Below are 12042 nucleotides of genomic sequence, written 5' to 3'. Positions count from 1 at the left end.
TTAAATGCTTTGAGGCTTTGAGTACTACCTGCTTCTAATTTGCCAAAGCCTTCCAAGGATACCACAGCACATTTAGCTTAAGTGGTCAGCAGGTTCACGTCTGTGCAGATGATGAGGTGTTGGACTTGGGGATTTGTGTTCCACTCGGTCTCAGGCTGAAGCACTAGGCGCACGCCCCCTGCTGGCTTGTCCCTCTGCCCGCAGCCAGCTCCACACAGATGACAAGAGTCCACTGTGACAAATCCTGCTTGGGGGCAACATAAATGCGGCAGCATTCTTGTTCGCTCAGAGGAGTCATCGTCTCTTGCTTTGACGAAGATGAACAATTTTAATTTCACTAAATGGCTGTGGAAATCTTCTGACACCTGGCAGCTCTTTAAACAATGTCTGCTCAAATTAGTCCTCAGCATAAAATTAGCGCAAAGGACATCAACCACTGCGATACCGTTTCAATAAGGGTTAGAACACGCGAGAGGATTGTAAACTGGTTTCAGAATCACAGGTCGAGTTCGAGTTCGCAGTACTTTACAGTTCATCATCCCTCTATATCCACACAAACCCGTATCACTCAGTCCAGTTTCATGTAACTACTGTAACCCTGTAGCAAGGTGAACATAACAAGGTGACATAACGGCAGGTCACCTTGCTGTACTTGAAAGGTCACCTTCGGGTGTAGTAGTAACAAGGTGAGCATAATGACAGTGGTACCGAGAATCTGTCCAGGATTTCCGCGAGGAAAGAATCATACCGGCAAGAAAGCAATCTCTTGTGTAGTTGAAAAATAAAAAAAAACCCTGCTGATGCTGGAAATCTGAAATAAAAACAGAAAATACTGGAGGTACTCAGCAGGTCAGGCGGCGTCTGTTGAGAGAGAAAAACGGGGTTATATTTCAGCTTTTCTTTTTATCCCCTTGGTGTACCTTGACTGATCAGATGTAAGATCCCCTGCAACGGTCTTATCATGAGCTTTCCCGTGATCTTTTTTTCTAAAGGAAACTAACTTTTATTTCCATCTGCTGCCGATTTTCATATGAATCTGTCATACAATTCCTGAAACAATCATTTTCTTGCCATTTTAGGGATACTGAAGAACTCGTGTACATTGTATATATATATCTGTGTGTGTGTGTGTATATATATATATATATATATATATATATGCATTTGAGACAGAGAGGGAGAGACGAGAGATCTGATACCGATTAAGTACTTTTATATAGTATCTTCGCATAAAATTCAACCTTGAAAGCAGAGACGATTGCCTCCTCGGCCAGAGTGTAGTTAATTACTCAACTCTGCACACGGAATACCTCATGAGATTACCACGTAAAGGAGCACTTGGCAAAAAAAAACGATTCCCTGAAATTTCGGACAACTTCTTGGACTCGGCCTTTGTGGCCGTTACATTCCATCATCGGTGTCATTTGCATATGCTTGAGCATGGATGGTTAATTCAAGTGGTCTATAATACAGCGTGGTCATTTTATGAGGCACTCGAGAAATAGTAAAACATAATCTGACGCAGAGGGCTGTGGGCGTACTGGAGTATAAATATATGTGCGGATTACAGGTTACATCTAAACCCAACTCCAAGATCCAACCTTGCGTAGTCCCGGGACTTCGCCCACTCGTCAGCGACCAACACACCCAGTGCTGTGTTGATGTAGTAGTGACAGCGGCGAGACAGAATATATCTTGTAAGTAAATATCCACTTCCCTTCTATAGTTTTTGGATCCGATCTAATTTTGAAGGTATATATTTAAAGCATGCGCGCATATGGACGAGATAATATGGTTTTACAATGAATCTGCTTTAAGTTTCCACCGCTGTTCGGGTGAGGCACGTAAACTTGAGTAAAGACAGGAGTTTCTTTGCAGGTATATGCATAACATGACTGCATAAATAACTCTCAGATAATACAAATGAAATTGTGAATAGCCATGAGAGCTACACAGTTCTCTATTTTCAGTCCACATTCGTTACAAATTATCCCTTTAAATTAAGTTAACTCTAATTCGTTTTCCTTTAAGAGGATGAAACCAGACCGAGACGTCTTACTAGCCAGAGAACATTGAACAGGCGGGGGCTGTTTTCCCTTCCATATAAAACTGAAAGCTGTGGGTTGTCTTTAAGATTATGAAATGACTATGAATATAATATGTCTGTTTGTACAACACCAAAACTAGAAATACAAATAAAATGATTGTCACTGATTAAGACTAAAAGACTTCTACCCCCCCCCCCCCCCGCCCCCCCCCCCCGCTAAGAGCGGGGATCATTCTGCCACAAGTAGCGTTGAAGGGAAATAGCATGGATTTAAAAGGAAGCAAAGTAACTCATGAAGAATAAGGGAAAGCGACATGTTGATGAGGTTGGATGGCGAACGATGGGAGGTTGCGCGAGAGGAGCATGAACTTGTTGGGCCGAATGGCAGTCTCCATGCTATAAGTACAGTGTAATAGTTCTTGACCTTGTGGGATTATGCATATATTGTTTGCACATTTTTGGTTAGTTTAACAGATTGTTTTGAGGTGTATTCTGGCTTTTTTTTAGTTGGCTATATTCGGAATATTTTTACGTTCAGTTTTCTTCTTCCGGACACAGCCCAGCGCATCACGGACAGCAGCCTCCCCTCCTTGGACTCTGTCTTTACCTCTCGCTGTCTTGGTGTAGCAGTCAGCATAATCAAAGACCCCACCCACCCGGGACATTCTCTCCTCTCTCCTCTTCCATCGGGTAGAAGATACAGGAGCCTGAGGGCACGTACCACCAGACTTAAGGTCAGCTTCTACCCCACTGTGATAAGACTATTGAATGGTTCCCTTATACAATGAGATGGACTATGACCTCACGATCTATCTTGTTGTGAACTTGCACCTTATTGCACTGCACTTTCTTTGTAGCTGTGACACTTTGCACTGTTATTGTTTTTTCCTGTACTACTTCAATGCACTCTGTACTAACTCAATGTAACTGCACTGTGTAATGAATTGACTTGTACGATCGGTTTGTAAGACAAGCTTTTCACTGTACCTCGGTACAAGTGACAATAATAAACCAATACCAATACGGATCTTGTGACACACATCGTCACATTATTAAGCAATCTTTCTAGTTCCATAGATTGGATGCCTAAATCCCGCTAAAGTAACTAGTTTCTGGTCCAGGATAAAAGCACTGCAAGTTTAGGTTCTGATTCTGCATGTTCCTACCATCCTTTAATCCACATCTGGTGTACTTAAGGCAACAGTGCATTGAAGGCGCAGAAGAAAGTACTCTGAATTATAATGTGTTTAATAAAGGTGAAAGTTACCCTCCAAAATGGAATGTGCAGACTACATACGACATTTTGAATAATGCTTCATCAAAGAGCGGGAATAGAAAAATGCACGACGTATTTAGCAAGTTAATACAGTACCGGCTGAGGCAACCTGGGTCCTGCTAAGTGTTTACTGGGGGAGAGGGAAAGTAATTTCAGATTTCCACTACAAGAATCTATAGTTTCGGGTTTTTTTTTTGACAGTCTATGATAGAACCGAGCTTTTAAAATGCCACAACTAGTTTACATCAACATATTAGACACAAATGTAAATAATGCGTTACGAATAGGCGCTTAACGTTAAATCTAATGCACTTACATTTGTAGTATATCGAATCCACACAGCTTTGTTTCATTTGTGCTATCCCGAGGCGTTCAGATTCAGTGCCTGGATTGGGTGTCTAGCCTTTTGATCCCCATCTCCAGATATTTAGACGTGTCAGTGCGTGATCTTTCCAGAGGTGGAGAGCTTCGGGAAGGCAGGTCACACGATCACAGAGCGATTTTATTGCCAATTGTCTTTTTTTTTATTTCTTTCGCATTCTTTTCTCATCCGCTCTACTTACGTGCCGAACCGCCCCCAGACCCCTCTCGCCATTCCGTGCTGATCCGCAAGTTCTCTAAGAAGTTGATTGAAATAAAAACAGAAAAGCCGAGTGATTTGTCTCTCTCGCCACCCCTTCTAGTTTCTCTGTAACTGTGCGAATAGAACCAAGCTCACAGCTATGCTTACACACCGAGAAATTCGTAGATGGCTTCAAACTCTCGTTGTTCAGACTGACACGCCGTTCTATGAAAATACAACAACCTACAATAATCACCAGCCACATTCCCTGCAAAGTCCTTGACACAGTCACAGAAGCGGCTCCGGGTGAAACTCGTGCACTTGTGTAGTTTTCCATTTTTAGTTTCATTGAGGATTCGAGTGCTTTTCTAATCATGCAATGTAGGAGCTCTTCAGTTCACGCTATACCGTAGGGGTCTTGTTTGTATTCAGTTTAAAAAGTACATGATCTCGGGAGTTGTATGTATCCAGACTGTGGCTGGCTGGTCAGATATCCAGTAACATCGCCAGTGCAGATATCCAATATCAATGACAGGGCAAATATCCAGTATCAACATTGATGCAGACATCCATTATCAACGCTGGTGCAGACATCCAAAATCAATGCCGGTGCCGATATCCAGTATTAGCACTGGTGTAGATATCCGCAATCAACGCCTGTGCACAGTGTCAACGCTGGTGTAGGTACCAGTGTCAATGCTGTTGCGGATATTCAGAATCAACGCCGATGCACTGTAGTTTCTGCTACTTTCCGAAGATCTCAACTATTTCTTTTTCATGTGTTATACCATTCATGGTTTGGAATTATAGGCATAGCAGTACTCATCGAAAATAGCTCCTTCACTTCCATGTTTTGGTTTCCAATGTTCGATTTAACGACTCGCCAGTTACTAAACCCACCTCTGCCTTTTGCGTTGTCAGGCAGTCCCAGTATAGTATGCAGCGTGTGGGCGGCGCCTTGTACCTAATGCTGATCTGGATCCCCATGGTGGTTATGGCTCAGAGCAGGAACACGGACCCGATGAGTCTGGGCGAGATTGACCCCCAGTGCTGGGAGAGCTCCTCCCTTGCCCTGGTCGAGCTCAAGAAGCTGCGAGTCGCCGAAACAGTCAGCGGCCTCTGGGACTTCATGATCTTTCTGAAACTCTCGGAAAAACCCAAGCATGCTGCCCTGTTCATCGACCTGGCTCAGCTCTTCTGGGATATCTACGTGGACTGTGTGCTGTCGCGATCTCATGGGCTGGGCAGAAGGCAGATCGTAGCTGGATATACCTTCCGGTATCCACAATACTCGACAGGTAACGGTGCCGTGAAACATTTTAGGGTTAGTCTAATGTGATCAGTGGTGGCCACCCTTCCTATCAAACAGACATTGCAGACGTGAATTTGACAATGGGTCAGTGGGACCCAGCAATGACTACCCGTGACAACACTGCATAAGAAATCTTTATAGTCACATATACATCGAAACACACAGTGAAATGCATCTTTTGCGTAGAGTGTTCTGGGGGCAGCCTGCAAGTTTTAAGACAGACAATGGTGTTAAACTGGGTTAGGCTTCTCCACAGTCAACGGATAGAGAGAGATTTTTATTGAAGTGTTCTTTGCTTTGGTTGGCATGATAAAGTCAACAAGAATCCTTAGACTAAGAATTCAGATGCAGTTACAGTGAGAGTCACCTCTCTGTTTGTCATTCTGTTGCTTTGTTTATTGCAGGCTTGGCACGTTCAAGCGACAAGGAAATGAAGTTTTAAACATCAAGGAAGAATTGGAGTCATGAAGTACCAGCTAAAGGCAAGGCTGTCGGTTCCACCCGCCGTGACAATGAGCACGCAGATAAATATTGTTTCAATTTACCACTAAAACAGCCTCTCTTTAAAAATAACCTTATAGTCTAATATTCAAAAGAAAATGAATGGAGAGGGTTTGTTTTACTGACGTCGTGTAATGAATTTACTGAATGCTCCAGGGATAGAAAAAATATAAAATTGCTTATTTCAAATTTCACCGATACATTCACTGAAGCACTGTTCCCAGAAGTTAAGGTATAATTCCCAACCAAAGTATCTATTACACATGGATCCTTCAAGGTTTTATGACTATTTCTATTTGTTTTGATCTAAAAGTTTTTCCTGCTCTATTGAGTTTTTTCTTTAAGTCTGTGGAAGGATGTTATCGAACCACATTAGGCTTAAACTCAAACATCACTGCAACGTGGTTTCTGTTTGAAAGGGATGTAAAAATGACGGCATAACTTTCCAGGGTCAATTAGCCCCGTGGACACGCAAAGTCTCTCATGGTGAATGATGAGGTAAATTGGGAGCCAAGTATCCTTATGGAAATCTGATGAAGCCATAAATTCTGTTGAAATCAATGTAAAATCATCTGCTGATTATTACTAGCTACCCTCTTGCAGCTAATCTATCAGATCCCCTCTCAACCCCTTCTGTTCCAAGATTGACTCCTGCTTCTTCAATCTATCTGTTTTGCTAAATTCCTCATCCCTGGGATTATTCTACAGGATTCCATTCCAGTCAAGTGATTTTAGTCCAAGTGCAATGGGCAGAGCCCTGACAATATCCGACGTGTAGTACTTCAAACTGCCCGTCCCCTTTGCTGACACTATAAACACTAGGAACTAGCAGCAATTGCCCATGGGTGTTCCCTCCACACAAAGCAATGAAATTTCAATCCAGCCCATTTCCACCTCTTCAGTCTAAGCCAATCATTAGTAGAGTGATGAAAGGAATCATCATGTCCCTGTGAACTACACTTACTCACCATTGCTCAGGCTTGGTTCACCCAGAACCGCTCAACTCCAGACCAGAATACAGTCTTGGTTAAAGTATGGACACATGAGCTGAATTCAGTGGCTGATGTGTGAGTGACCACCCCTGATGTCAAGAAAGTATTGAGAGTTATAGACTTGTACAGCATGGAAACGGGCCCTTCTGGCAAATGAGGCACTTAAGGATCTTGAGATCTTGAAGGTGAACAGGAGAAAAAGGTAAAACCAAGGAAGTTAGTTGTAGCAGCTGGAAGCTAGTCAACTCGATCTCTGTATGTTGATGCATTCATTGCAATTTCCTTACTCCATCATAAGGTCAGAAGTAAGGCTGATGCTGATGAATCAGAATCAGGTTTATTATTACTGACTTATATGATGTGAAATTTGTTGTTTTATGGTAGCAGTACAGTGCAAAGACATAAAATTAACATAAATTACAAAAATAAATAAATAAATAGTGCTTAAACAATAACGAGGTTGTGTTCATGGCTTCATGGACCATTCAGAAATCTGATGGCAGATGTGAAGAAGCTGTTTCTGAATTGTTGAGTGTAGGTCTTCAGGCTTCTGTACCTCCTCCCTAATGGTAGTAATGAGAAGAGAGCATGTCCCGGATGGTGAGGGTCCTTAGTTATGGATGCTGCCTTCTTGAGGCACTGCCTCTTGAAGATGTCCTCAGTGGTGGGGAGGGTTGTGCCCATGATGGAGCTGTCTGAGTCTACAACCTCTGCAGCCGCTTGCGATCCTGTGCATTGGAGACTCCACACCAGGCCGTGATGCAACCAGTCAGAATGCTCTCCACCGCACATCTTTAGAAATTTGTAGGTGTCTTTGGTGACATTCCAAATCTCATAAAACTTCCAATGAAGTAGAGCCACTGGCATGCCTTCTTTGTGATTGCATCAATGTGTTGGGCCCAGGATATATTCTCCGAGATGTTTACGCCCAGGAATTTGAAGCTGCTCACTGTTTCAATTGTTGACCCCTCAATGAGGACTGATGTCTGTTCTCCCATCTTCCCCTTCCTGAAGTCCACAATAAATCCCTTGGTCTTGCTAACATTGAGTGCGAGGTTGTTATTGCAACACCCCTCAACCAGCCAATCTATCTTACTCCTTCTCCTATGCCTCCTTGTTGCCATCTGAGATTCTGCCAACAATAGAATCTCCAGCATGGATGACTACACAGTGTTCAGTCCCATCAGCAATTCCATCCCAATAATAAAGCATTTGATGCCTGAATTACATTCTGGCTTGACTGATAAGTGACAAGTAAGGCTTATACACAAGTGCTGGCAATTGCCATTTCCAACAGGAGAGTGCCTAACTGCATCCTTATGGCACTTGTCAAGTTTTCCCAACATTAGCGTCTTTAGGGCTTATTATTGACCAGAAGCTTAGCTAGACTAGATTCTTAATTATAGTGGCTTCCAGAACAAGTCAAAGGCTAGCTGGAGTAATTGGCTCACCTCCTGCAGGTGATCCAATGTAGGCGGAGATCTTGGAGTGGAGTGTGATGGAATGCATTCCACTTGGCTATTTGTGGCTTGGACAACACTCAAAATGTTGTCATTATCTGGGACAAAGCAGGTTGCTCATCCACTGGCTTAAACATACAGTACATTCTTACCACCATCAGCATATCCTCACTGCAGAATCTACTATCTATAGGGTGGACTGCAAAACTGCTTCTTTGAGCATATCCCCCATCCACAATAATAAGCCTTAAACTTCAAATGTCTGGGAATGCAATGACCCCCAAATCACCTTCAAGCTATAATCAATGTACTTGATGATGTACTGTTGTTCCTTCATCATCAATGGACAGAATCCTGGAATAACTCACCCAACAAAATACTGGGAGTACCTTACCTGAGTCCATTTGTTCAAGAAAAAGTCCACCAGCATCTTTTTGCAATTAATTAGGACAGTGTAATAAATGCTAGTCTTATTAGTGATATCCACAATCAAAAGAATAAATACTTATAAAAAAATCTAGAGTGGGGTGCTGACCTGACTCCAGAGGACAAAGATATGTTATAGAGAAAAAAATCCTCAGAATCATTTAAGAAAGTGCTTGATCTGATGACCTGATCTGATAATCAAAGATAGGCCATGTAGCTTTCATTGTCTGTACTTTTCATGTGTTAGAACGTGGAACATGGGACAGTACAGCATAAAGACAGGCCCTTCAGCCCATGATGTCTGTGCTGACCATGATGCCAATTTAAGCTAATTCCACCTGCCTGCACATGGTCTATATCCCTTCGTCCCCTGCCCTGTTCATGTGCCTGTCTAAATGCCTCTTAAACATTGTTATTGTATCTGCTTTCACCACCTCCCCTGGCAGCATGTTTTAGACACCTATCAGTCTCGGTTTAAAAAACTTGCCTTGTAAATCTCCTCTAAACTTACCCCGTTTCACAGTAAATCTATGCCCTCTAGTATTTGACGTTTCCACCCAGGGAAAAAGACTCTGACAATCGACCTTATCTATGCCTCTCATAATTTTATATACTTAGAGCCATAGAGCAATACAGCATGGATACAGTCCCTTCAGCTCAATGAGTCCATGACGACGACGTTTTCAAGCTACCGAGTCCCAATTTCCTGCATTTAGCCCATATCCCTCCAGGGCCCTCCCCTCCATATACCTATCCAAGTGTTTCTTAAGTGATACCATTTTACCTGCCTCAACCACTTCCTCTGGTAGCTATTCCATATACTCACCGCCATCTGTGTGAAAAATTTGCCCCTTTCAGGGCAACTTCTATCAGGTCCCCCTCAGCCTCTGACACTCCAGAAAAAAACAATCCAACTTTGTCCAACTTCTCCTTATAGCTAATACTCTCTAATCCAGGCAACATCCTGATGAATCTCTTTTGCACCCTCTCCAAAATCTCTACATCCTTCCTCTAGTGCGGTAACCAGAACAGCACACAATACTCCAAATATGGCCTAACCAAAGTTTTATACAGCTACAATATAACTTCCCAACCTTTATACACAAGGCTCTGACCAATAAAGACAAGTATACTGTATGCCTTTGTTACCACCTTATCTCCTTATGTTGCCACTTTCAGGGAGCTATGGACTTGCACCCCAAGATCCCTCTGTACCTCATTGCTCCTAAGGGTCCTGCCATTTACATACTTTTGTCTTACATTTGACCTTGTGACACTATTCCTTTGTTGTGTCAACTGTGTTTTAAAAAGTACCAAATTGGATCTCCTTAGCTCTTTTTACATTCTTTAGTCTATGGTACATTTACACAGTTGCACTGGTGATGCAGGCAAGCTCTGTATATTCTTTTAATATCCCAGGCAGGATCAGGCAGTAGAAGTAAGGCATAGTCCCCATGGATCCTGTATCTGTTATCTTTCAATATAAACATCCAAAACTGATATGAAAAAGCAACCTTTTATAAGAGTTCCTATGGAAGTGCTTTACAGACAGCCTTACTTTACAACTAATAAGTTAATAACATAAGTTAATGATTCAATAACTCCAATGCATATCAGATGGTAATGTTATTTTTATAGACACTGTAAAGACTACAAGTATATTTTGTTATTGTGTTTGTTCACTGGCCTGAGTTGGAATTCCCTTACGCACATTTAATCATCTGTCATTTTGGGGTTGTGTTAAAAGTTGTTTAGTGAGTCATTTAATTGTTACTTGAACATAGAGCAGTGAAAAGCATTTGTTTACTTCTGTAAAAATGGGATTGAATGTCCAAAATTGTTCTTTATTGTGAATAAATTGTATTCATCATTGAACATACGTGCCTAATTGCTGATTTTTTTTTAAAAGACTTAAGCTTGTTATTGAAATTACACTAGATATACATACTTCTGGTATGCCGTCTGCTAAAGCAATGGTCAATCCATAATTGCTGTAGATAAATGTACACAAGATGTCTGAGCTAGGAAAGGTTAATTATATCAGAAACACAATGTATAAGATTGAAACAAGCTATCAACTACCAAATGATTTCTTACATTTTATAGATGGCTTCTTTATTATTTGTGACAGCAAAAGTATTTCATTTTTATCATCATACAAATAACTAAGCGGTGCCTGACTCTCTTTTCATAATATAAACTTGAAGACAGACATCTAGAAATTATAATCATTATTCACCTTCACAACTGCAGGTTCTTGTAAAAGAAAATTCAAAAGCTAAACTAATTAAAGAATATTATCCGCATACATCCCATGAGGCACCAAAAATTTAATCTGTTTTCAATAAAGCTAATAGAAAACAAATAGTTACATATATGCAATACTTTTTCACTGTAAAATCAATTATAAGTGTAATAATGCTGTTGTTTTGACAAATCTGTTGTAAGATATTTTTGGTGAAATAGCTTGGACACCACTAGTTAAAGAAACCTCATTCATAATGCATATAAATTATTCCATTTTAATTAAAATTATTTCTAATTTTTAGAGGCATAGATACATTTTCAGCTTTAATTCTCTAATATTGCAGTTATAGTATATAGATATTATCTGTGAGTGGTGAAGTCACCAGTACCAAGATGAAATAGAAAAAGTGGAGCTCTGTTCACTGAGCAAACTCAAAGTTGAGTTTATTGTCATATGCACAGATGCAATGAAAAACTTATTTGCAGCGGCATCACAGCCACAAAGCATCATATAAGCAGCATTCACAAGCAAATGTGCAGTACCATGTAATCTCTTTCCACATATTAAACTTTTAACGTCAAACCATATGGTAGTTTTAAAATTTAATTTTACACAATAGAAGTTATATTGGAACTGGTATCAGACTTCTTGGTATGGTCTAGAATTATGATTTTGGATTCTGTAAACCTCTGAAGAAAATCTGCATTGTTTCCAGTTCATTACTGGGAAACTGCATGTGCATTCTATATGATTTTTAATAAAAAAAATGTCTACAGAGATTAGTGAATATGATGAGACATGCTGGAAATCAGCTTGTACAATAATTAAAGAAATTTAAGATGTGTGTGAACAATTTTGCATTTCCAGTTAACTTTTCATATGGCCAAGAAACTTTAAAATAGATCAAACAAGGTTAAAGAACATTACAAAGTCAGAAGGGACAGTGGGAGACAGTGGATTGTGGGGAGAAAAGATTATATTGGAATAAGAGTAGAAAATGCTGTAAATACCTAACAGGCCAGGCAGCATCTGTGGAGACAGAAGCACAGTTAACGTTTCAGGTTGCTAAACTTTCATCACAACTAGAGGTATGTAGATGTCATCAAGAACTTAAAAAATGGATGGCTTCGGTTTGTTGACAAGCTAAGGGATATGTTCATCCATTCATGACATGTATTTTGTGCTGAAGAGGTGTAGTAGAATGTTGTACATGAGTAA

The 12042-nt window shown here is 40.8% G+C and overlaps 1 protein-coding gene across 1 annotated transcript; it reads left to right on the top strand.

Moving 5' to 3' along the window:
* The first annotated feature begins 4822 nt into the window (after positions 1–4822).
* Positions 4823–5665, top strand: LOC127570539 (protein FAM237A-like). Its single transcript, XM_052016192.1, has 2 exons — positions 4823–5163; positions 5602–5665. The coding sequence occupies exons 1-2, from the start codon at positions 4823–4825 to the stop codon at positions 5663–5665; spliced, it is 405 nt and encodes a 134-aa protein (XP_051872152.1).
* Positions 5666–12042: the final 6377 nt, after the last annotated feature.

Source organism: Pristis pectinata, chromosome 5 (assembly GCF_009764475.1).
Source record: "Pristis pectinata isolate sPriPec2 chromosome 5, sPriPec2.1.pri, whole genome shotgun sequence".
Classification (NCBI taxonomy): domain Eukaryota; kingdom Metazoa; phylum Chordata; class Chondrichthyes; order Rhinopristiformes; family Pristidae; genus Pristis; species Pristis pectinata.
Note: the sequence above shows the minus strand (reverse complement) of the source record. Positions and strands in the feature narration are given on the sequence as shown.

Excerpts from the sequence above, each read along its gene's own strand:
- LOC127570539 (XM_052016192.1), top strand. The coding sequence starts at position 4,823 with ATGCAGCGTGTGGGCGGCGCCTTGTACCTAATGCTGATCTGGATCCCC. Across the intron at positions 5,164-5,601 it reads GTAGCTGGATATACCTTCCG|GCTTGGCACGTTCAAGCGAC; the intron begins GTATCCACAATA and ends TGTTTATTGCAG.